We start from the raw sequence: 27,044 nt of genomic DNA on the forward strand, positions 1-27,044 counted from the left end.
TGATTATTAATAAAATATCCGGATGGGCAGATTAAAATTAATTGCTTCCGTTGCGATTGTTGTTCAGTAAATTTATGAAATTAAAAATGGCGAAAGGCGTCATCAATCATGTTTCGGATGCAGCGCGCTCTTATGTTTATATTGCTCTCAATTCAAATTTGCATATTTCCGGACGTAATTAATATCCGGCTAAATGTTTGGGAATTAAAAGCAAAAGAATGTGAAAGGTCGAAGATGGATTACCTAACATCCATGGAATATTTTATGATTCGGGGGAGTTTAATGACACTGGCCGGGTGGGTTATTAAAGTTTTTAATTTAGAAAAGTTGAGAAATGTTTTATGTATGTTGTACAAGTCGACTGCATTATTGACCTTAATGGTGGAAACTTTCCCAGACTATTTTAAATTTATATTACGCAAATCAGGAATTAAAAGAATTTTTTAGTAGACGGCCCAAGTTGGTCTAAATTTTAATCAAAAAATTACATTTAATTTATAATATGTATGAAACGCCGTCTGTCTATGTTTGTGTAAATCAAATATCATCATCATCATCATCATCATGTTGCCATCTTTCCTGGTTAATTAAACCGCATCAAATGACGATGATAAAGAATTTGCAATTCAAAATCGGTGTCGATTCGCGTCGGCCACTGTCATAATTTTAATTAAACCACTAGAAAATCTCATAAATTCAGATCGATGCGATTAATGAGGCCCATAAAAGTAACGTGTCGACGGCTGATAACCGGAAATTGCTCGAACCTAAACAAATTTACATACAAACAGCTGTCTGGAAGCGTTTTTATGAAAACAGAAATCACACAGACGGATAGATTGTCGAAATTGTTGGTGAACGTTGTTCCGCAGATGTGTTCGAATGCATTTAGATGGCGGTAGGGTGCCGCTGCGCTCACCATTCGCTCGGCTGCTGCGGAAATTAGAACCAGATCCTGTCTTTGATAACAGCTCAACAAATTTATTTCAAATCTTCCACCTGATTACTGTTATATATTTCGCGCTTGTTCGTGCAAACTTTCGATAATAACGATGTTTTTATAATTTATCTCTCATTTGCATGGAAAACTGGTGAAAACTTAAAACGAAAGTGAAAAAATACGAATTTACTAAAATAGAATAGGTACTTCATCTTTTAGTCATTAGAAAAAACATAACTTTGATCCGATTAGCGTTTTAGTAATGACACTACAGGCTTAGGTATTCACTCACGTAAAATGTCGGCCCTGCAACCCACAGTACTTTATTATGGTGTTATCACCGCGTTTTGGGAAAGATTCTTGCGTTGGAGCACTAACACTAATACTGTTTCATAAACAAATAAACTTTTAATATAATGATCGATTTGTTTGATCACCTTAGAAACAAAAAAAAAACAAAAACAAAAAGTGGAGGGTACGTGAAATAACCTGATTGGTCCGTAACAAAACTCCGGGATGCAAAACTCGGGGTGTTCTGGTTAGCACTTCATTCTTCATTGGATTTTGGATTTTTTTAGCGTCGGTGGTGGATAAATAAAAATTAAAAGTCGCATTTGAGTATTTGAGATATATATTTTTTAATGTCAAGACAATGGAACACAACTTTAATTTATTGTACGGGGAGATTTTTATACGGTGCTCTCAACAATTAGGTACTTAGATAAGGGGCGGCTATGACTTTGACAGTGTCACATTTTTCGTATCTTTGCTAACTCAGCTAATAAACGTCAAACAACTGTCACTATGAATCAAATTATAACCCAAAAATGGTTTTTACTTCAGAACATAAAAAGATTCATTTTACTTTCGTAATGGTCATACAGCCTGTTTGGCCGAGTTTTGGCAAAAATTCAAATTTAAATTGAAACAGATATATGCAACCAGAAATATTTCCATGCATTTCAGACATAGTCGACATGTCAACAAAGCCTTCTTTAATCTAAAGAATTGTTGATCGCACGGTATTATCAATGACCTAGCTATGAAGGAAAAGTAATATTTTATTTTCCAACATTATGATCCTTTAACGGTTACACATTTCTTTTAACGTTTTTCCAAGGCTATGCCTTCAAAAAAAGTTATCAAAAAAGTCCTCCACCGCTTCTTTTAGGTATTTATCCGAAAAAAATGGCATCCCCAAGCGATTTTTTAATTTAGGAAAGAGATAATGGTCGTTCGGTGCCAAATCTGGGCTGTAGACTGGATATTCCATTTCTAAAAGGCCGCACTCGTCAAGTAGGTACTTCACGAACTTGGCGAGCTTCGTCAACTCTGATTGTTTCCTAATAGACTTCTCCTGTTATTCTAGAGCCTTGTGTCAAGTATTCAATCAGCAAGTTTCCTTCCATATCCTAAAACACCGTCGCCATCAGCTTTTTGGTCTGCGTTCTTGCTTTTTTGGCGGTGGCGAACCCTTGTGGATCCACTGCATGGATTCTTGTTTTGTCGGTGGATCCCAGTGATACACCCACGTTTCATCACCTGTTACAATTTTCGAAAAAAGCTCTTCGTCGTCAGCCAAAGCCCCCAAGTTATCTTCGCAAATGTGTTGCTGACACAGTTTTTGTTTGGGATTGAGCAATTTCGGAATACAAATCATCCTAAATTTTCATGAAAATCTTTAATACTGTCGTTTCCGATATCCCTACTTCATCGGCAATCATTGAAACTCTATTCTTCGATTTACTGACATTAAACCTCAACTTCCTTGATGTTTTCGTTGGTTCTTGCTTCAACAGGCCTTCCGCATCTTGGGTCACCTTGAATTGATTCTCTACTCCGTCGAAATTGTTTGGACCAAAATTTTATCGTAAAGTATGATGGCGCATCTTCCTGGTACACGATAATCATCCTCTGTTGAATATTTTTGGCTTCATTTCCTTCCCTCCACAAGAATTTGATTACGCTTCTATGTTCAGCTGAATTTTCGCTCATTTTTTGTTAGTTAAGGCTACACAAAAACAACAAAACTCATTGGATGTGAACCAAATTTGATCAGTAAGCATCAAAATGTTACAGCAACTTGCAAGAACAGAACGGATTATTGTCAACCATTTCACACATGTATGTTATGCCTATGTATTATTTTTTATTGGTCAACAACAAGAATTACGCCATGTTGTAGATTTTTATAATTCTAACTAATCTTATCAAAGCTGCATTGAGGAAATATTGATCACGTGAAGCTATTTCATAACACAATGACAAAGCATAGTCTGTTGTAATTTGACAATTTGGCTCAAAACATTAGTTCGCCAACAAATTAGGATATTTTTTTTCATGTATAGTACATTTTTTTTAAACTACACTTCAATGGCACTTGTTAAGAGTTAAGGCAGACCACATTATGACTGTTTTAATTAATTTATTAAATTTATAAACTAAAATTAGTTACTGAAACAGGGTTTGCGGAATTTAAAATAAATATATTTAGGTTTCGCTCTTGTCACTAGAACAAGTTTTGACTTAAAATATTGATTAATATAAGTGGAAATATCATCCAAGCTTTTAGAATATAATCCTGATTGAAGAATTACCAATTTAAGATTCAAAACGATTTTGAATATTTCCCTATATGTCCATCATTTATCCGTTTAAGTGTCATGGAAATATGCTGTTATAGATGTAAGTGCACTTTAGATTAGCTACATTATTGCATTTAATTGAAATATCAATATGGCTTTTAAATTATTGAATTTAGGAGTGGTTGAAGCAAACATTGTTAGCTAAGTATGTACAAATAATTTAATGTACAAAGTAGATATTTGTTTATACATATAAGTAATATGTACTAATCGTGATAACACTAGGATAGCTAGTAGTTAAGCTGGACTAGCGACGTTAAAAGGACTCCTGTATCGCGCCGTGCTCGTGCTTTAAAGGCTTCCTTATACACTTGTTTCATAATATATTATTATTGTCCTCTGTTTTTTTTTTAAAGGAGAACAATTTTTAAATTTCCATAGTTTTTCTCTTTACCATATTAACTTTAATAAATAAAATATTTCCATTCTGACAAGTCTGATGTAAACGTAGTTGTTGTCAATTTTATATTGATCTAAGAAAATACAATAATGCTTAAATTAAACTTTAGGAAGTCAGAAGTTTAAAAAAATTGTCAAAGTATTAAATAGTATTTACAATCATTAAGAATTGTATTGAATTAATTTATTCTAGATTGTTACTTACGTAAGTGGCAGTCGTTATTAAGCAAAGTTAACACAATGGATCTTCTTTGCAATTACATAAGTTTAGATGTCAATAGTTTTTAGAGAATGCTTGGTGATAGTTTAAGAAATTTTTAGTCCAGAATAATTCTTTAACAGGATAACACAGAGTCGATAAGACTGGGCCAATTTCATTTCGTTAGGATTGATTTTAAGAAGAATTCTGCATTGGTGAGAGACCCACTCCCAAGACACAAACGCTGTTGATAAACAAGGAACAGACCCGACTCAAAAACTAATGCGACAGTGGAATTAGTTTTGGCACTGTACGAGCAGCATTGGAGCCGTGCCCTTTTTATCGAAGACAATTTGTCGTTGGATGAAACTCACAGTCGAAACTATCCACATTCAGGACATTATGTCGCGTCAAGATCGTATTTCTTAATAAGAGTGTTTAGAAGTTTGTTGTCGTGTGAACAGTAAATTCAAGAATTAATTAGGAAAATATGAGATGACAAGCACCGTCCCATGCAGGTCCTTTTGCTTTCAGCTCAACAACCCAAGTGAGCAATTACCAACTTCACACTCGCAAACTTCCTAAGCATTTAATTATTTTAATTACTGGTCTGCTTTCAGCAAACCCTAAGCAACAGTTTTAGCTATGGTCGTTTCGTGTTTGTTGAATTTGTGGTGCTTCTAATAGGTCTTTTCAATTTGGCAGCCGTGTTTACCTGAAAGCTCAATGAAGACAACAACTTTACAAATTGAGATTTTATTCAGTTTTTAAGCTACGTATTATGTACAACGGCCAACATATAATAAACAATTAGGAAATAGTTTTATATCGTAACATGAATAGAGTTAAATTTTATCACAAATAGTTTATTATCTTAGACACTAACTTTGAATACACTTATTCGAATATCTTTTACCAATCAACTCAGATTGGCAAAATATATTTTACAAAAATGAATACTAAAAGCATTGTCATTTGTTTACCACATTTTTTATTTACAATTATCTGAATTTCTAGTTCCTGTTCTCTCCAGTTTAGTGCTCGTAACTGCTGAGTATATGGAGGTGTTAAAGGAAAACAGTCTTTAAATTAAAGAAATACAAATAACATTTCAACACTCAATTTTTAGCGTGAGTCTTTAGTTGCACACTAAAAATTACGTTAGAATCATCGTTTCATCATCCATTGGTTTACCTATAGTTAGCACAGACCTGGAACAAAAAATATATTACTAAGAAGTAAGACAAAAAATACATACATTAAATTAATTTTACATTTCAAAAAACTATCGGCTGTTCATTAAATTTCCGGTCAAAGTTGGCGTTGAAAAGTCTATTGTGAACGCACCACTCGTGTAAAAGCACAAACAACGGTAAGATTTAAACAGCTGATCCGTAATCCGTAGTGCGTTCACAATCGATTCTCAACGCCAACTTTGACCGGAAATTTGAATGAACACCCGATATAATTATAAAATAATTGCATTCGTCTGCTGCTGAAGTCAGCAATAGATGCGACAGTTCACGATTCTTGAACAAACGAGGGTAGATCTCTTGTTCTCTGATTATCAGGAACTAGGAATGTTACGTGATCATTGGTTTTCAAAGAATGAAATCTTCCAAGAAGGTAGTTTAACTGTAGCGATGGTAATCAAAGTTTTATTGATGCTGAGATTTATTCAGACGACCAAATACAGTAAAACTTGTGGGACTGACCAAGATTTCATGATTTCCTAAAGAACAAAATAATTTCCTGTCAAAGTTGTTAAGACTTATTGTTTCCCAAGCGTGAGAGATTCATTTAAGCTTTTAAAAATAAGTGAGTTAAGAGTTACTAATTAACATGCGGAACAATTTTTTAGTGAAAAGAAATTGTTCATAAATATATTGGTACATTCATAAAAGTTTGCAATTGAAACTATTGCAAAAATAATAAGATTACGTTGATTTGGTATAATAATTATTGTATCTAGTGTAATAATTAGTAGGTAGCTATACTTTTCATTAATTATTATTTTGAAGAATCAAATCACAAGATTTTATGTGCGCGCCAGTTAGGTGTAACGTTTTAGTATTTTTGTTTGTGCCTGTTATTTTTGTATTAAGAAAGTTGAGTACAAAATGATATAAAATCAGACAAATATTTTGGAAGACCCTTCTCTTTTTTTAGTTATCATCACCAAAAAACTTAAGTAAATTAAATTCATTTTAGTAAAATTACTCTTGAAAATTTTTGTTATAACGAAAAACGTGATCACTCTGGTAGATCATTACGACGGCCTTGATCGTTAGTGCATATTAATAATGATATTACGCAAACACGTGTTGGTTTTTATGATACATGATATGTATGTCATCAATCTTAATGCATATGCCAAAAGCGGTATTAAAGACAATATGAAATCGTTAACGCCTAGTACAAAGTGAATTATCAAACAAGTAAACACATCAGTCACATTACTAAAATTACCAAAAACAATTACGGGGAAAACTGAAGCCATCAATTTAATTATAATTAAAGAATGTTTATCTTCAAGCGGTCGAAACTCGCGTATCTCTATAGAAACGATTGAAGTGGCTTTTTTTTGTAACCGAATTTGAAACACTTCAAATCCTTGGACTTGAAATGTCCACATGCCGCTCGATCAAATGTAAGGTCATTTGAAGCATTTTTCACGATTTATTTATCCATAATTACACGAAATATTTAATACATAATTAAATTATCCCTATTATAAAAAGTCTCTAAAAAAGCGAAATAACGAAATTATTACCCAATCTTTAACCGGTGCCACTGTGGTATAACACGAGTCGCCCATGGTAAGGATGACAGATGTCAAAATCAAAAATAGCAAGATGGCCTTTCAAAGTTAAAAAGTAAACTTTAGACTTTAGTACACTTTACTAATATTATTGAAGCTTTAAGTACTAATAATTTTACAACAAGAAGAGTAGGAATTACTGGTGCCTTAAAATTTGAAAATTGTAAGTTTGACAATTGTCATTTTACTGTCATTGCAGCAAAAGAAAATAAGTGAGTTCGTGTCCGATTTTTTTTGTGATCCGTTTGAAGATAAAATAGTATACAGGGTGGTTCAACACTTACCATTTTTGCGATTACACGTTTAATAATTGTCCAAAAATTCTGAAACTCGGTAGGCACAATCTGCAATTAATATTCTATGATTGAGCATGATCAATTTTTTTCAATTAAATTTTTGTGATGGAGCTAACTTTATAGTGATTTAATATCAAATTGGTCCAAATATTGAAAGCTTTTTTTTTCTCTACTAGTTACAGAACTCCTCACCTTTTTGATTGATCCACTTCCGACTTTGAATTATAATTAGGTAATAGTGAAAATTGCGATCAAATATCAAGTTAAAGAAAGCTGGAATCCAAGACCGTTTATGGTAGAGCTGAATAGGACAGCTCGTAATGTGATGGCCCCCCAATAAATCTTTTTGACGCAGGGCTGTGGCTCCCCCAAAACCATTTTTCAGGTCAGTACTGGTGAAATTCCAGTTTATGATAGAAACGATTCGCAGCAAGTAAAGGATTTTTCTTTAAATGAAAAATAGATATTTTAGAAAACTGAATATTGAATAATTTCAACTTCATTACGTAATTTATTTGAAAACTTCTTCAAAATGTTTGCCGAAATTGCTAGGCGTAAAATAGTCGAGTTCGGCCCTGACAGGGTAAGTACCTGCAGTTTGACGATGGGGTATCGTAAATCTTACTTCTGTTTTGGTTTGTGATTAGGCATTTAGTGTAACTGCGTCCTAAATTCCTGTCAGTTGTGCGGCACCTTCTTTAATTGCAAATAAATCGGCAATGTGATGCGTTTTAATTTTTTTTATTTTCAGTTTTCTGTTTTCTGTATTAGTTTGAACCTATTTAGATTAAAAATTTTTTTTTGAATTTTGATTAATTTCACTTTATCGCCTCTTGACGCGAAACCCAATTGATAATAAATAAAATAATGGGACAGGCTTATAGCTCCATAATGTGTGTCTCTTCCTAGCCAAGCGTAAAATTTTTTCGATAATTAGAAACCGTGTAATCGCAAAAATGGTAAGTGTTGGACCACCCTGTATATCATTCAGAGTCGAAGGTCTTTTTGTGCTTCGCCCAGTTGCGACCTCGACTTCGTCTCGGTCTTTAATCTCTGGGCTTAAAAAGTCCCACTTCTACTCTTAATGATATAATCTACTATTATTTAATTAAAATTGCTACAGATTTAGAAAACTTAGTAATTTAGTATAGTCCGTTCCTGCGGTCTAAATGTGGTATTTGTGATATTTCTTAAAAATTAAGTGTAACCCACTATGGTACTAGTAATTATAGCCAGCGTAGAGCTATACTCACCTATAAATTGACGTGTTAGGCCTAGGTAAATGGAAAATATGCAAGGTGAAAGAGCCAGCCATCGATCCATTAATATTAAAGGTGCTTTGTTACCTGAAAAGAAAACAGTAAAATTAAGTGTTAATATGAACTCATACATATAAAAGCCTGCTTAAAGAATTTTTAAAAAAATAGCTACTTAGTTACACTTTCACTTTTACTATTTATTATCATGTTAAATAAAATAGTAAAAAAATGAAATGCGAATGGTTTGTTAGATTTGATTATTTTCTCACTTACAAGTGGGGTTTAAAAAATTGCTGCAGTGGATTTTTAAAAAAGTGTCAGATGATCTGCAGACGTATTTTATATTGATTTAACAATGCAACAGTTATGTGATGTTTGGCCTAATGTAGACTAGATTTCGGAACGAAAATAATTTTGACTTCTGTGCAATATCCGAGTATGTAAGCGATATTGTTTGTTGTAAATTAGTATAAATTTCACGAGAAGATAAAAATACTTGTGTTCTCATAAAGCCATTTGCTTTATGGATATGTAATATCTGGTGTTTATTTAAATTTCCGGTCAAAGTTGGCGTTGAAGAGTCGATTGTGAACGCACTACAGATTACGGATCACGGATCAGCTGTTGAAATCTAACCTCAGTTTTTCCGTTGTTTGTGTCTTTACACGAGTGGTGCGTTCACAATCGACTCTTCAACGCCAGCTTTAACGGGAAATTTAAATGAACACCTGATACTTAACTTACAACATTTGCTTTTCAAAATCTTAAGAAACAGTACTCTAAGTATTATAAACCATTATTTCTAGAATTTTGTTTCATTTAGATTTTTCATCTAATCGAAATATTCAGTTGAATGATTTTTGTGCAAAACTTTGATTCACTAGCTTGTGTCGTTTGAAACGCTTACAATTGACAGTTTCCGAATGAATGATATTAGTAAGTATCTATGTAGATATAGATATTTTTTTGAAATCAACTCTTAATTTCCGATAATTTCGCTTCGGTATATTTTGAAACGATTGATCGACAAACAAAGCACTCGACACAAAAAAGTAATTATGGTTACGAAATTGTCGATAATGTCATAATCTTCCAAGGAGTTACTTGTAAATAATGAATAATAAAGAAGAATGCGACTGTGTGCTCCGATTTTATCGTCGTTGTTCGCTTTATATGCATTAGCGCGATATTTCCTACTGTGACTTCCAACTTATTTTAAAATGAAAATCTTTACAATCTAACGAAGAATCATAATGCAGTTTTGTTCGAGAAATTCTAGAGCTGCGAACAAAAGGAAATGTAATGGAGTATTGATTTAACTGCGATTGTATTATGACATTTCTTCTGCCAGGCCATGCCTCTTTCGATAGACGAAGACGATTTAAATAATATTGCGTTCCAAAATAATAAATTCCAGCTCGAATTGCTCTGGGAATTTGACAAGACGTACGATGAATTTAAGAGACTTCCAATGACATACATGAAGAACTGTACGAAGAAGCTAATGACAATGCCATAACTAGGGATGATGCCTTTGTCTAAAGATATTGATTAGATTTTAACTTACCAGCTAGCATAGCTAACTATGGTTGCATTTTCAAATTCAATTACACCTGATGCATATTCGATAGCTAGAATTAGTCGACTCTTCCTAAAATTATATTCACATGGAAGTAAATAATTTGCAGGGGTTAATAATTATATTTCCCAAATGGAAAATAGGTACAATTATTAATTTCATCAATTACCAAATTCACAGAGACATTTAAAAATTCAAGTTTGAATAAAAACATTTCAAAACGATAATCAATAAAGTGTGGATCTAGAATTAAAAAAATCAGTGCGCAAGAAATCGCATGTAATAATTAAGTATCTCTTACTAAAATGAAATGTATTATAGTCAGTGCAAAGTGTGGTGCAGCCCAATGCACCCAGCCGAAATTTCCATCTATTTTTAAAGTAGAAAGATTTGAATTTCCCGCACAAAACTCAAATTTGGCGAGACAGTGTAAATCAGGCTTTTCAGGACGTCGCTGCGAACTATCACGTGAACATCTCCAGTGGTTCTCCGCGCCAACTATAGAAAGATTTCATTACAGAGTTGCAATAATTAGTGGCTCCAGCATTCTTAAAAGACGCAGAAAAGACTGGATCAACCTCTCGATATTGTGATTTAAATACGATAATTCTTTATAAATAGTTACCGGGGAGTTTTGTTAAATTTTAATCATCTTCACAATTTTTTAAATGAAATCCGGGTTAGTTATTTCCTGATCACAACGAACATTGTAGCAAAAAAAGTTTGTCGTGAATAGGTCTAAAATTATTTCCATAACTTAGAAAGTAAACAAGTTGTTGGTAACAATATACCTTTGTGTTGTAACGCGATAGGTGATTCAATTGATTGAATAATTCGCTGTCATACTGAACAATTAACCAATTTTAATTTAAAATCAATATTAGATTCTAATTAAGATTTAAACTTGATTGGTTGCTTCATTTATAACTTAAAATTATTATGTTTAAAAAAGAAGATAAATATAATAAAGAATAATTCGCTACAGAAAGAGGCTGTAAAATATCTTTGTTTTCTTATTTAGGAGCCAATAAACACAATTTACACTGTTTTTCTTTTGGTTTTCCTCTTTTGTCAATTGTATTTCACTATTTCCCAAAACTATGTCTTTAAGTCACTTTGACATTTAATAGAAATAGGAAATAGTTTTGAGAAATAGTGAAATACAATTGACAAAAGAGGAAAACTAAAAGAAAAACACTGTAAACCCTGCCCTAACATTTTTTTTGAAAAAATGGGGCCTATTGAACTAAAAATTAGCCTTTTAGAGCAACAATTATCCCATTAAAAATAAAGCATTAATTAATCAATTCATTTTTAATAGTTTGGTAATTGTTCACTTTAACTACTTCTGGAATTTTCGCGTTTTTTCAGGCTAGACAGCCTCAGGGCGTCCTCCTAGATCGTGTCCCACCATTCAAACCTTGTGCAAATGCCTTTTTTTCTCTCTTGTTGTGTTTCAAGGTGGCGTCAAGGTCGCGCCAAGTCTTAGTATAACTAAAGGGTAAGGAAAATGTTCATTTGCACAAGCTTTGACTGGCGGGAAACGATGTAGGAGGACGTCCTGAGTCTGTCCAGCCAGAAAAAAACGCGAAAATTCCAGAAGTAGTTAAAGTGAACAATTACCATAGATTTTTTTGAGAGGTAGGCAACCAATTAAACGACTGTGTATACAGGTATACTTGTGTATACGATTAAGCTAAGACAAACTTTTTGATTAAACGAGAGATGACTTTGAAGAAACAGTACCCATACATAATTGACAGACTGAATTTTTTTTTTAATTCAATCGTACCAGAAAGATATCGAACGTTGGTCATATTGTATGTGACATACTTCGTACAGTTAACATTATTTATGTATCGGTTTCCGTGGCGATACTAACGTCATCTCCCCAAATTGTACAAACATCCCTTACACTACAACACACCCAGTTGCAACCGACGCTATTGTTTGTAGTCATGAAGAATGCATGTGTGTACCGATATAGAATAATCAAATGCGGCCCCAAAAGAGAGTAGGTTGCGCCGACGGTACAACATAACACACAGACCTCCATAATAAAGTAATAAACCCTACATAATGAACGCCAGTCGGCCGCCGTTATTAACTTAATGTGACAGAACATAGGCCACTCTCCAGCGTATATTGGACCGGGGTGGACATGTAAATTGCCAGCCGAGGCCGAAACGCCGACCGTAACATTTACATCTTCATGTTCACTTACTTACAATCAATTGCGCCCTATCTACTTAAAAAGTCAATTTTGGTACGTGAAGAAAAAAAACGACGCACCCATTTCCGGTCAATTTCTTCGCCTGAACGATTTTTAATGTCGGAAAGGTAGGATTCCTAAGTAGCTCACGCGACAAAGGGTTCGTATGGTTACGAGCAATTACATAGGGATGGTTTTATTGTTTGTACCCCGTTGTGTGTATATTTCGTTCGTCAGGTGCTATGAAAATTAATTTAAAGTGAAAACATATTTTCAGCAGAAATAAACTAATGTTGTTAGCCCTGACCCTCCATCACGAATACACAATTAATTCAATTTTTTCTCTAAAACAAATTATTACTTTCCTTCAAATTTCTCCATAACAGTCTATTATTTTCATGAATTAGAACGATCATTTTAACTTGTTCTCGATTTTCATAGTAGGACACTTAGGACAGCCAAAAAACTTGACAATACTAATGCTTTTACACGAGTGGTGCGTTCTCAATCGACTCTCCAACGCAAACTTTGAGGATAAATTTAAATGAACGCACGATACATAACACTCGTGTGCTATACAAAGCTATATCCAACACTTGAAACAACTATGTTTTAAAATGTCCTTGATTTTTTTTTAATCTGATATTCGAAATTGACGTTTTATTAAAAAATACTCCAGAGAAAGTGATGCTATGGTATTTTTGTTTAAAACAAACAAAATGTATCAAAAAAAATTGTGTGAACTGGAAGAAATCCAGAAAATATACCGCAAGAAGTTAATACTATTACCGTCGACTGGTAAAATGCACTTACTGCTCTTGATGCTTAAATAACTATATTTCACTAGTGACTCATGACCAACTTAATCTAAAATCTACTAAAAAAAATATACCTAATTTAAATTTTAGGATTATACAGGGCAAGTCACATAAGGCTTATTTCTGAATTTATTTTGTACGCAACCAAAAATACTAATGACGCTGACTACTTGATACCATTTATAATGTGATTTAATTTAGTAATCAACGTTGGTATGTAATTTGGCTAAAAATGTCAGAATGACAGTTGATGAATTTAATTTTTGATTTCATTAATCAGGACAGGAAAACGTCATTTTGACATTTTTAGCCAAATTATGTACATACCTACGTTGATTACTAAATTAAATCACATTATAAACGGTATCAAGTGGTCAGCGTCATTAGTATTTTTGGTTGCGTACAAAATAAATTCAGAAATAAGCCTTATGTGACTTGCCCTGTAATTAGGAGGTGTTGGATAAAAAAATTAAAGGCGATTCCTAATAAAAATCATTATTATCAGAAGCACTTGGTAGAACCGAAACGTAACATCACCGTCGTCTAGATTTGCAAAGGTGAAAGATATGAAAGGGTGAATGCAAACTGCGCTATTATTATTATTAGCATGGTGTTGATTAGTTTAAGCATAGGATAATATTTAGATTTGATAAATCATCAAAACAGCATGTGAATATGTATTGTGGAAAGTATGTTAATGTCAAGAGTTTTCAACAAATTTGAGCCCATCTATCATTCGTGTATCATAAATGGTATTAATTTCCAATCTTTTATATTTCTTTTAAAATAAAATTGCACAATGATTAAAAGTCACAACACTTGATATTCTGTAAAAGAACAATTAATTAATTAATCGATTATTTTTATAAAATTCAATTGTTAACCTTAGATGTTTATTTTTGTTCTTGTTTGAGGTCAACTAACGTTTTAAAAAAATTGGTGATGACGCCATTGCGCAAAAACCAATGATGTCATTTAAATAAATTGCACGTCACAGGATGGCATTTTAAAAAATAAAATCGACGTGTCCGAGCGATTTTCTTAAAAACGTCCGTCACATAACGGTATTATGAATTTTGTTCCAAACTTTATGTTCACACTGTATATGTACATATGTATCATTCAAAGTAGAAGGTCTTTGTGTGCTTCGCCCAGTTGCCAGCCTCGATTCATCTCGGCCTTCAATCTCTTTTACTCTTAATGATATCTACTTACTATTTTATAATTAAAAGCTAGTTTAATCAATTTAATTTAATTTGACCAATTTATTTCTATTATTAGTTTATTTGTTTGTTAATTTTTGGCCATTTAACAGCGGGAAAATTTTCATTTAGACGTTTAAAATTTAAATTGAAAAAAAAAGAATCAAAACTTGTTTTGTTTCAAAAATGTTCTATTATTTTTTGTTGTTTACACCAAACTTGAATTAAATAATCATTGAAGTAGCGTTATTGATCGTTCTATTTAATAATTTTCTGCAGTTAATGCATGTTTTTATTTGTAGACGGAATGGTGGAGTGTAAGGGCTTGAAAAACAACTTTGATTAAACGGTTCCAAATGGTGGAAAGTTGAAAACCATTATCACGATTTACAATGTGGCAACTACTTATGGAATAAATTCAGTACATAATTCCAAAACTAATAACATTTGTAGAAAACGCTGAAACAGGTAAATTTTTTTCATTTGTTCATGACATCATCCATTTTTGAGCTATGACATCATCACCAAATTTTTTAAATGACAACCCTCAGTTTTTTCTTTTCTTTCTGATAGAACTTGTTATTACCTAAACGATGAATTAAAAAAATTTGGTACCTTACATAACAATTTTTTGAGAAAACTACAAATTTTACTTCAAGAATTTAATTTAATTTTTAATGTACTCAATTTTTTTCTAATTTAAACTCGAGGGTTTACTTTAACAAACCAAACAATTTTGAAGATTTACGACAGAGAATTGGCGCTGAAACGAAACAAATCAGCCCTGACATTATTGAGCGCGGTGTACAGTGTTTACCCTCCTGTTTTAGTTACAGGATCCGCGACCCTATAAATTTAGGAAAAGAAGACTGAAATTTTAGTTTTTGGTTTTGATGCAGATGGTTGTAGATGGTGAGGGATGATGTTCTCCGGATGGTGAGGGTGAGAGGTTAAATGGTTTCAAATTAGTTATCATAGACTACTTAGAGCAATTTTATGTAATTAAAAATAGAATTTTCCGGATTTTAATGTTCCGGATTACGTCAGCGGAGTATGTGGTCATTCCAAAGCTTCTACCTCTTGTCAACTGCTTAACAATTTGATTTGTTTTTACGACTTGAAACAATGCAATAATGTTCGAAACTCTAACAATAGGCTCTTGGATCTGGTGTTTGTCAATCGGTGTCTAAGTTGTTCCGTGATCGACTCAGGTGATCCGTTGGTTGGAGTCGACGATCATCATCCATCTCTTGAGGTGGGCGTCACCATAGGTGATGTGTTCAAGAGATTTCCAATCGATCGAAGCAGTGCGTTCAATTTTAGGAAATGTAACTTTGTTGCTCTCTACGATGCTTTGAACGGTGTGGATTGGTCGTTTCTCTCTGCTTGTGCAACTGTTGAGTGTGCTGTGTCCGATTTTTATTCAGTGCTGAATGAGGTGTTTCGCTGTCATGTGCCGTTGAGGGGTAGGTGTTCTGGAAGTTATCCGGTATGGTTCAACAAGAACTTGATTACTCTGTTGAAAAAGAAGAATAGGGCATGGAGACGTTATAAGACAACCGGATCTGTCTACGACTTTGAAACTTTTAAATCCTTAAGGCGGTGCTTTAAGGCGGATGTTGCCGCTGTTTACAGAGAATATGTCAGACGAGTTAACAATGACATCAAAACAGATCCAAAGAAATTCTGGTCATTCCTGAATTCCAAGAATAACTCCAGCTCTATTCCTGCTTCCATGGTTTTTAACAATGCTACTATAACGGATCCTCAAATCATAGTTGATAGCTTTGCTGATCATTTCTCAAAATCTTTTACGAGGGATGCCGCCAGCACTCTCCCATCTGCTTCTCTTCCGTATGATAATCTTACTCTGACGAGAGTTTCAGACGATGATGTACTTAAAGCCATAAAATGCCTTAAACCTAACATGACTAGTGGACCTGATGAGATACCAAGCCTTGTGATAAGGGATTGTGCGGCGGTCTTCGCCGATCCTTTGTGTTTCCTATTCAACCTAATATTAAATACTAGTTGTTATCCTATGAGATGGAAGACTTCGGCGGTGCGCCCCATTCACAAAAAGGATGACAGTTCGGAGATTACCAACTACAGGCCTATTGCCTTAATCAGTAACTTTGCAAAGGTCTTTGAATATGTCCTGTATAATTCCTCACTCCATTATGTCTCTCACAAGCTATCTCCGAATCAGCATGGCTTCACAAAGTGTCGGTCCACCGAGACGAACTTGGCGTCGATCAGTCAGTATCTATTTGATGCGTTAGATAACCATTCCCAAGTGGATGTAGTTTACACGGATCTCTCGAAGGCCTTCGATAGGATTGATCATGGTCTTTTGTTGATCAAATTGGAGTCATTCGGTTTTTCGGATAATCTTGTGGAGCTAATAAGGTCTTATTTAAGCGATCGATTTATGTACGTGGGAGTGAATGGGTATGTGTCTAAGCCCTTTAAGCAGGAGTCTGGCGTTCCGCAGGGTTCTGTTTTGGGTCCGCTGTTTTTTAATATCTTCATAAACGATCTGGTGGACGATCTCGACGTACCGCACCTCTTGTTTGCCGATGACATGAAGATTTACCTTACTATAGACTCGATTGATGATGCTCTTCGACTTCAGGGCTGTATTGAGGAGATCTCTAGAAGGTGTAAGTTAAATAACCTTGTTCTCAACCATCTTAAGTGTAGCATAGTCTCATTCACAAGGAAGACCAAGCCTCTCTTATTTGACTATAAAATCAACGGCTCCATTCTTACAAGACGTGAGTCTATTAGAGATCTGGGTGTCATCTTCGATTCCAAACTATCCTTCGGCGAACACATTCGGACCATTGCGGGGACTGCCTTCAGGGCACTGGGTTTTGTTTTGCGTGCTGGCAGGGAATTCTCTGATGTCACGACCCTGAAGCTTCTGTACATCACCTATGTGAGATCCCGGCTCGAGTATGCTTCCCTTGTGTGGTCACCGATATATGATGTTCACTCTTCTCTTCTGGAGCGAGTGCAACGCAGATTCCTGAAGAATGTAGTCTTCATGTTGAATGGTGCATATCCGCCTCGTGGGTGTCCACCAGGCCTTCTGCTCGGTGAGGTTGGTCTGCAGTCTCTGCTTGATAGACGCATGGAGCATTCGGTGATCTTTTTGTTCAAATTGTTCAGAGGGCTGCAGGAATGTCCTCACGTTCTGGAGAGGATCAGCTTGAGGGTTAGCCGGTCGGGATCTAGGGTAAGGAGTGTTTTCTACATTGGTCAGCGTCACACGGACATCGGGCTCAAGTCACCCGTCACTCGAATGCTGCGAAATTACCAGAGTGTCGAGGCCCACATCGATATTTTTTGTTGCAGCATTTCGCAAATCAAAAAATTCTTCTCCATCTCCTCGTGAATTAGGGCGATCCTACTCAGATGAGTGCTCGGTAGTTGTAGCCTGGGTGTTGGGATGCTCTCTGTGTAATGGTTGTTGTGTTGTGATTGTGTTTTGTGTATCATTTTCTTTTTGGCAGGGCTTCTAATTGGGCGTCAAGCCTGTTAGCCGTCAACAATAATAATAATAATAATAATAATAATAATAATAAATAACAGGTGCTTACTTATTACTTGAAAAAGTCAAATGTCAACAACAAGTTTCAGTTTTGTTTGGTTTAGAAGTTATAGTGGTAGTGAGTGGATTTGAAAATTCATTGTTTTAAAGTTTCCACTTTTTGCTTCATAAATTCAATGAACATGAGAATAAGTTAGCGAAGAAAAATAATTCAGAATGTGAAACTGGCAATTTCAACAGCAGTATTCTTAAAACTTATTTATGAAATTCAGTTTTATGCATGCACTACGACGATACTTGTAAATTTCAATGTTTCCACCAAGTGACATTTTACATTGCTTCCCAATGCAAACCTCGATGCAAACACATTCTGTTAATTGTTTTAGCTCCTTGTTGAAGTTAAAGCCAAATCTCCACGATACAGTCTATCTAAAAAATGTTACCTTAAGTTTTCACGTGTTATTATAAAAGTATAGAGTTTCCCCACTCTATATTCAGCAATTTAGGATTACGTTCTCACGCTTCTCTTTCCTTTTACTTTTCTCTACAACCTGCACTCAAGATATTGTATCTGTTTTAGTTCGCATGATTATGGCATGATTTTGATTGTATTGAGGATTTTTTTTCTTTTGACAGCATCCTAAGGATCTTATCATTGGTTACATGCTCTGTCCATGATACCCTTAGCATTCTTCTATAAAGCCACATCACAAATGCCTTTTTCATCCTTGCTTCCGTTAGTGCCCATGACCCGATTCCATACAATAACATGGAAAACACAGCAGCCTGTCATTCTAAATTTTGTATTCATGGATAGATCTCGACTTTTAAAGATTGATGCCATTTTAATGAACACATTTCCTACTCTTTTAATTCTGATTTTAACTTCTTGCGAGTGGCCCACCGATCATTAATTTTCTAGAAATATTCCCTTCATGTAAAATGATGTATTCGTTATTTTTGTATCATTCTAAGAATAATTGTTTCTCGATCTGATTCGAAGGTCAAATTAAAAAAAAAAACAACCATTTTGTATTTAGCAGTTTAGCATCTTAAAAGATCAAGTAATGTTTGAATGTTTCCGAACACAAAAGAGAACTTTACCAACGGAACTAATTTTCTCGCTGTATACTCGTATTTAATAATTAGAGCTTATTGTGTATTATCTTAATTCAGTTTTATTCAATTAGTTTCATTTGTTTTATTAGTAAATATTAACACCAGTTCTAATAAGCCTTTGTGTATGTGTTTAACAACTGTTGCTTCAATAGAAAATTCTCTTTGATTTCGTACAAATACAAATTAGCTTCGTTAAATACATTTTCACTAAAGTTATATTAAATGAGAGATTTGATAGATTTTGAATCAGCACAAACATTTTATTGTCAAATTCTACAACGGGATATAATTTACTGAGCTCGCACAATTTGCAAAATAAATACCTCCTATAACAATATCCTGTCTATCATATCGTACCAAGATTGCGAGTTGTGCGTAATTAGGAATATCTGTAGACCTGAAATATAAAATATATCTCATTGGCAATTCAACGTGGAAATGCTGCAAGTATTTTAGGCACTCTACCTTATGTAACCTTATGTAACTTGAAGAAGTGCATTTTTTATGATTTATATGTATGTATACATTTACCTATTACTTGTTTATTAAATTTTACTACCTTTTAAATAGATCCTCATTCTAATTTTGTCAAGAATTTGACTGAAAATATTTCCTACCAACTTAAGCTTAACGGCTTTTGCAAGGCAAAAAAAGGCTGATAATGATTTTTTCCAACATCGCTTATGAAAATGATACTTTCATCACTCAATTTAGTGAGGAAAATAGCCGTTTGCATCACTAGTGAGGAAAATGGAGAAAGTAAACTACTACATTAACAATCTACTACCTACTTATTAATATAAAACTTTAAGACACTGTTATTTGCATTAATTGAAACTCCAGATACGGAAGATTAAAAAAATAGGGGAGTAAAATAATTATAAAGAAATTTAACATTGAGACTCATTTTCATAAGCGACGTTGGAAAAAATAGTATACACAATTCGTGATCAAAGTGCGATTTTTCAATTCGCAATACTATCCTCACTCGCTGGCGCTCGTGAGTATATTTTATCATGTATTGCTCGTTGAAAAATCAGGCACTTTCATCACTTATAGTGTAATATACATATTATACTATTTCGTTGACGCCTAGTAATGTTTCGTTTCTTGTTTGTGAAGATTTTTTAACTTTCTCCCGAAGAACAAACTCATTCATTTTTTTTTTATCTGATCAATGACAAAACTAGAGTTGATTTCTTCAAAAATTATTTATTTTACAAAAGATGAGTATTTCTCGATAATTTATTGTTTAACTGGTCTGTTGTTAAATTTATCTTTAGAAACTTTTTTTTAAGATGGTGAGCTTTAGTTTTCAGATACTGTCAAAGTGTTCATCTTTTATCGTAGCAAATGTGTTTAAGTAAAAAACATTAATATTCAATAAAATGCTCGTAATAATTTACTGCAACGGAAATTTATCCTTCAAAAATGCATTTATAAAACTGGGACAAATTTCAGTAGCGGCCAAGTGGACATCTAATTCATAGTGTAATTTTGGTATTTCATAAAAAAAATTGCATCAATGTTTATGAAATAAACGGTAACGAATTTCCGTGCGAAGAACAACCTAAAATGTCTGTGCCTCGGGCGGCCTAAAAGCACGAGCTAATGACGTCACTTTCCGCTGATACTAAATATTAAATACGTTCAAAACGGTTATAAATTTTTGAAGTTGGCTTTCATCGTCTTTGTAATAATTCATCTTGTGATTTCAAGCCTAGATAGAGAGCCTGACAAGTGCAAAAACGAATAAAATCATGGAATTAGATGAAGGAAGTACATAAATAAGAGAGAGCGGAATAATTACGTTAGACGCATTAAATTTGAGAAAGAGGAAATTTCGGGTGAAACTGTACACGAATCCCTGGGGGCCCGACGGTCTGTCCAATCATCAATTCCATATTAAAAATGTTTACTCGTTTGTGATATGCGAATAAGGTTCGGATGGAATGAGTTTACCAGATTTAAGCGAGATTTGGGGAAGTCAAGTGAGCATATACAGAAAACTATCGGGTGTTCATTTAAAATTTAAATGTATCCTCAAAGTAGGCGATTGTGAACGCACCACGGATTACAGATCACAGATCAGGGATCAGCTGTTTAAATCTAACCACACTTTTTGCGTTGTTTGTGTTTTTACTCCGCAGAAGTGTGGTGCGTTCACAATCGACTCTTCAACGCCTACTTTGAGGAGAAATTTAAATGAATACCCGATACATTTTTATTTCCTGCAGTCTGAAAAATAATGGTGCTTTGGTTAATGAGCTTATTGTTGTAATTCCGTGCAAATATTTCACGTAAATTCTGATAATCGCAAAGTAATACTAATAACCCACATTTGTTGGTTCGCCGCAGGCGCATGCAGTGGTTTTCGGTATTAGTTAAATATGCATCACAATATCAAGGGTGATTTATGTTTTTGAGCAGGTGCTGAAAATTAATTCAAATATTGTCAAAATCATAGTTGATATATTTTGCAATAAAAGTTGTTAATTTATTGGTGAAAATTAGAAGAGAAAATATCGACTTGACACATTTTTTCTCCATTAAAATTTATTATTGATTTTAACGGCTCCCTGAATTCATCCACGTCCAGAGATTTATCACAGTGAGGAATCTTAAGATGTCTTTAATTTCCTTCGGGACACTTAGATATACCATTACGCCAAGTCAAGGATAAGCCGTAAAAGTTTTCACTTCTTTGCGATAATGAAAATATTTAAATATTAGATCTTCCCTCAGAAAAAAATAATTTGTTATTCGTATCGTTTTGTTTGTTACAGTTCTGAAGTAATAAAGTTTACTGGTGTTTTACTTTATCCTTCAACATTTCTCTGTAATGGAAACACGCCGGGGCAATGGCCCATAATAAGCCCAGTATAAACCTGAAACGTATATGAATATATTGAATTTCCTCTCGGCCTCTTGAGTATTTGTGCGAATTTTTAACGTAATATCGTCCTGCGTCCTCACCTTGCGTTTTCCCCACTCCCTTCACCATCCCTCGTTAATTCATTTCGAATCGATTGGGTCTTAAATTACAAAATATATTGACTTAAGGCGCTAATAAATTCAGATGAGCTTAGCAAATGAGCGTTTATCTTAAGTTACGGTTATAGCACTAGCGAACATACGCGAGCAATTTAAACTTGCCAATGTGGTGAATTATGCGCTAAATAATTTATACAACGTGGAAAAAAATTAAGTTTGTCGCCAACTTCGTTGCATTATTAATTCTAAAGTTCCGGAAAGGATATGGAAAATTGATGGCCAGGTTAGAGTTAATTTTTAATCCGGCAGGAGAATCCCCGCGCGTCTTTTTCATCAAAGCGATCCTCGTTTTGCAAAAATAAGTCGGGAATTTCAAACACAAACTGCACAAAATTTAATAAAACCGGGCCATTGTTTCCTGGAATAATTGCGGGATAACTGAAAAAAAGTAATTTAAAGAATAATAGCTCAGGTAGAGTTAGGGTTTCGTCGTCGGACGCCTTTAAAACGAAAACAAAAGAACCACGTTTCTTTGCTCGTGATTTTTTCCTTTAAAGTTAATTAAGTCGTTTTGATGAAACTGTTTGAAATTAAATGCTAAATTAGTTTTCTGAAACAACGCGAACGGAATAACGATGTCATTTTTAATTGTTACTCCGAATATTTTCTGGCTGATTAGATTCTTTATTCGATGCGATGCGAAGACGTTGATGACAATCCCTCGTTAGAATTAGACCAAATTGTATAATTCACTTATTCATTTCGTGGAGGTGAACTGATTTACATGATTTCACTCGCACTCTCACTATTTCTGATTCCACGAACATGTGTTTCCAAATATTCCAAGTTTCAGAGAGTTTAATTTACGTTCCTGCCACATACTCGGATTTAATGGTCGGTGGTGATTCTAATTTCGTTACTGTTGTTGAACTAATATTTATATTACGATTGACCTATCCAGCAATACTCACAATTTTTGACACAACTGACCCTCAGATATAAACCAGATGCGCTTATAATTACACAAAATGATAACAGAATATTGTTGGCCGTAATTTTATAAATTAAGCTACATTCTGTTATAACGTCCAAAAATGTTGAGAGTAATAATTTGGATATGCTTAACTTAAAAGACACTATTTTATTTTTTGTTTCATTTCGTGTATCAAAAAGTGCGTCCGAGACTGAGATTTTTGGCCGAGGCGCGGCCGAGGCTTAAAAGGCAAGGATAAAAGGCGCTTTTTGGCAGAGGTGCGCATTACATTTTTTAGGCGACCGCACGAACTACGAAGCAAAAGAGATCATTGGAAAAATTACAAATTTATTTTGTATCTACATACTACATATTCAAATATGCACATATTAATTTTTTTTTTATAATATTGTTAGCTTGCCAACAAAACTAGAAATTTACTATTTGCAATACAATTACTTACATAATTTATGGTGACAGGACAATTATTTACTAAACAAACCAACAGATGGCGCCACGGTCAGCGTCCAAAAAAGTGTGTCCGAAAAAGAGTTACTTTTCGTCCGTTTTTGCGAGTATGTAGAATTACCGTTTTTATTAAGGGTGCTTAAAAAATATGTATCTATTCTGGAAAGAGATAAACTTATTTCATTTATTACTCATTGATAATTCAGACAATAAGTAATCTGTTACAGGTCAGATTTTAAATGTCAATTAATGAAGATATAAAAAATCAAATTTTCCTCACGATTGGGTATAGGTATTAAGTGCCTAAAATGTGAAAATAAATATAACACGATTTCGTATCTGTCTATATCTCGAAGTGAATCTTTCTCGAATTTATTTAACTTCTTTTTCACGCATTTACATATATTACAGCTATTGGTTGCGAAATAAGATCGACATTCGTTTATACTTTATGAAACGCCATCATTTTTCGGAATGCACACGATTCCGCCGTCTGACTTCCATTTTTCATGATAGGCAATAATGTTCAGAATTTTGTAAGTTATGATTCTGCATTGAATTTGGATTTGGATTCATTTCTGTCAGCTGTGACAACTTAAAGTGACCAGAAGAGATAGATAGCACGGTTCGATCAATTCTTTCTGTATTAATTTCCATTTTATATAATACAATTTTAAATTTCTCGTTTTGCTGGAGAGTCTACTAAAAAACTGTTGTCGGGAAGCTGCCACCGATTCAATCCAATGTGGCAGGTGTGCCAACTAAGAGGATGTCGTCTGCCTGTTTGAATTACAAAAGGGATCAATGCGCTCGTGTAAACAGCCAAACGAACCTTAACAAGCTTTCGAATAAACACGGTAAATATGATCGAGGCATCCTCATTTGACCGATAGAAAACAAAAATCCATGAAATAGTTAAAAATAATAAACTATTATCAAAATATCGCATTAGGTATCTGATTTATTTATATTTTAAAAAATTTCTACCAATGTATACCTTACGTAATTATTTTGTTGGATGAATCTAAACATATTTTTAAATAAAATTTATTGTAGAATGAAAAACAAACTACATATTTAAAGGCAAATCACAGTAAAAAAGTATTCAGTCTAATTAGTAATTATTAGTTAGATGTTAATACTGTAACCACGACTAACTAAAGTGAAAATCTGGTCAAGAGTGCTTTGTCACAATAATAGATTACATCATTAAGAGTAGAAGTGAGACTTTTTGTGCTGAGCGCAGAGATTGAAGACCGAGACGAAGTCGAGGTCAGAAACTGGGCGAAACCGACAAAAACACAACATGGAAGTAGCGCAAATTTTTTAATAATTTATTTAAACTAAACAATTCGGTTGCCGTGGTGACCATAGTACTCCCGATCATTGAAAATACATATCCCAATTTAACTATAATAAAGAAAAATAAGCACAAATATAATTTCAAAATCATTATTTGACAAAAAAACTATCTATGTATTTATAAACAAAATTGCTAAGAATCATTGTAAGGTTGTAGACCTGTTCCTGCATCGATAATGTTTCTTGTATTTTGATTATATTTTATTGTTTTACATGATAACTTTAAAGACAACAAGACAGCGATCTTCTATTCACTTTCAAGTTCCAACTTCATTTTAAATGAATTAAATCAGGATTAAGGATCGAAAGTTTGCAGAACGTTGCCAGTACTGATTTTGGCAATCCTGTCCGGTTATTTATGACTCATAATTAAGAGTACTATTATTGTGGAGTTCTGTCACATCGAACTATTGATTTATGTGGTGGAATTGCTGGACATCATCATCATCAAACATCATCAGTTAAATTAGATTTCATTATTCTTGCGAAACATGAAAAACGTGGAAGGGTTATTATTACAGTATGTATATGATAATTGCAGGGGGTTGTGAGTGACATTGTTTTTACAAAAAGAGAGTTAATTAAACCAATTTCAATAAATTTGATGCTTTCATTTGTACTGTCCTGATGTAGCTACTACAAACAAATGGTATTGAAGTATAATTACACAATTGTTAAATTTTTTAAGGTTTCAATTTTGTTTAAAAAAACCCTACTTTTGTTTAGGCAGGTGGGGAAACCCTATTACATTGTAACTGCAATTACAAGCCAATTATACATATACAGGGTGTATCTGAAACACGTGTATTAATTTTAACAAGTGGAAGAACTCGCCAACTTATGAAACTTTTCGCTATAACATTTTGCAAAATTCGCAATAGTTTTCGCTTCGTAAAAAATTTAAATAGAAAAATCGTTTTTGTACTCATAGCCTTGAAAGCAACGCTTCCAACATCCAACGCTCGCTCCGAAACGAGTGCTTCCCGGTCGACTCGAATGTAAAAATTGCAAAAAACACTGGCCCTTTGAGGCATTAAAAAAATCTGTCTTGATAATAATAAAACTTAGTTCATAAAATACAACTTCCCTGGGTCTTCCTCCATTAAAAAATTACGGAAAGATTTATAATCGTTGAAAATTGTTCCTACAAAATTCACAAATTATTGCAAAAATTGAAATATCAGGTGAAGCAATTGTTTCCAATAACCAAAGATCACTGCCTACTTGTTTTTATGTTCGTTTATGTTTAATGTATTAAAACAAAAACAATTAATTTAATTTTCGTACAAAAAATATTGTACAAACCACTTGCGTGAAGACATCTTCCGTTCATTCGCGCATTAATTAAAGGCACTCGCTCCTTCGTCGCTTGTGCTTTAAAAAATGCGCTCATGCGGGAACATCGTCTTCCCGCACTTGGTTCGTAAATAACTATTTATTTAGCAAGCTCTGCTACGTGTCAAAATGAACACAGGCATTTTAGACACCCTGCATATGAAAATGTAAATTTTTCTCGTTTCTCAAGTCTTCATTTGATTATGTTCGTTATTATTTGGCTAAAATTTATATTGAAAGAAAAATCCTTATTTGTATTTTTGTGAATTTTATAAATCGTAAGCATACTCGGAGAACCACAATCAAGTAACGTAAAGTCACAAAGTGAAGAGAATATTTCTAGTTCCACGTCTGCCAAAGAGAATCAGGATCAAATTAAGTTCTTTCTCTTATTTTTACGGTTTATGCAATATTGTGTGCTCAGTTACTAACTTAAATATAAGGCAGGTTACCACAGACTAAATTTCATTACATCCCAGTCGAATTTTAGGTTATTAACATTTCAGGATAGTTATTTATGTATCTTTAAATTAGTTGAATGTGTTAATAGTTCAAAAAATTAAACACCAACGCAGAGTAGTTTTAAAAATCTACTCTCTCTTAGCAAGCATTCTAAATGAATCCTTAGAGAAATTTAGCGCAATAGGTATTTGTGTCCATCAATATTATTAAAGAGAGAATTGATATTCTTAGCTATATATAATTCATAAGTAATGTCGAGTTGTAATTTCTGTACTTGACCTTAACCTTACCCGAAAAATCGAATGCAGCCTCACAATGAAATCGTATACAAAAAATATCGATGATGGCATAGCTGTTAGGCGTGGAAGAGCCCCAGATGCTAGTATTATGCAGAAAATACGTCCA

At 33.8% G+C, this 27,044-nt stretch overlaps 2 protein-coding genes across 2 annotated transcripts in view; both read right to left on the reverse strand.

Moving 5' to 3' along the window:
- The window catches only part of LOC138138668 (U5 small nuclear ribonucleoprotein 40 kDa protein), a 208,037-nt gene that overhangs the window by 147,508 nt on the left and 33,485 nt on the right, over window positions 1-27,044 (reverse strand). The window lies entirely within an intron of this gene.
- LOC138138672 (uncharacterized) overlaps window positions 4,924-27,044 on the reverse strand; it is a 140,544-nt gene continuing 118,423 nt past the window's right edge. Inside the window, exons 6-7 of the mRNA XM_069058680.1 lie at window positions 8,554-8,646; window positions 4,924-5,394 (exon numbers count right to left, since the gene is read on the reverse strand). Coding sequence (XP_068914781.1) covers window positions 5,384-5,394; window positions 8,554-8,646 — 104 coding nt within the window. The 3' untranslated portion in view covers window positions 4,924-5,383. The remainder of the gene's footprint in view (window positions 5,395-8,553; window positions 8,647-27,044) is intronic.

This window comes from Tenebrio molitor, chromosome 9 (genome assembly GCF_963966145.1).
Source record: "Tenebrio molitor chromosome 9, icTenMoli1.1, whole genome shotgun sequence".
NCBI lineage: Eukaryota > Metazoa > Arthropoda > Insecta > Coleoptera > Tenebrionidae > Tenebrio > Tenebrio molitor.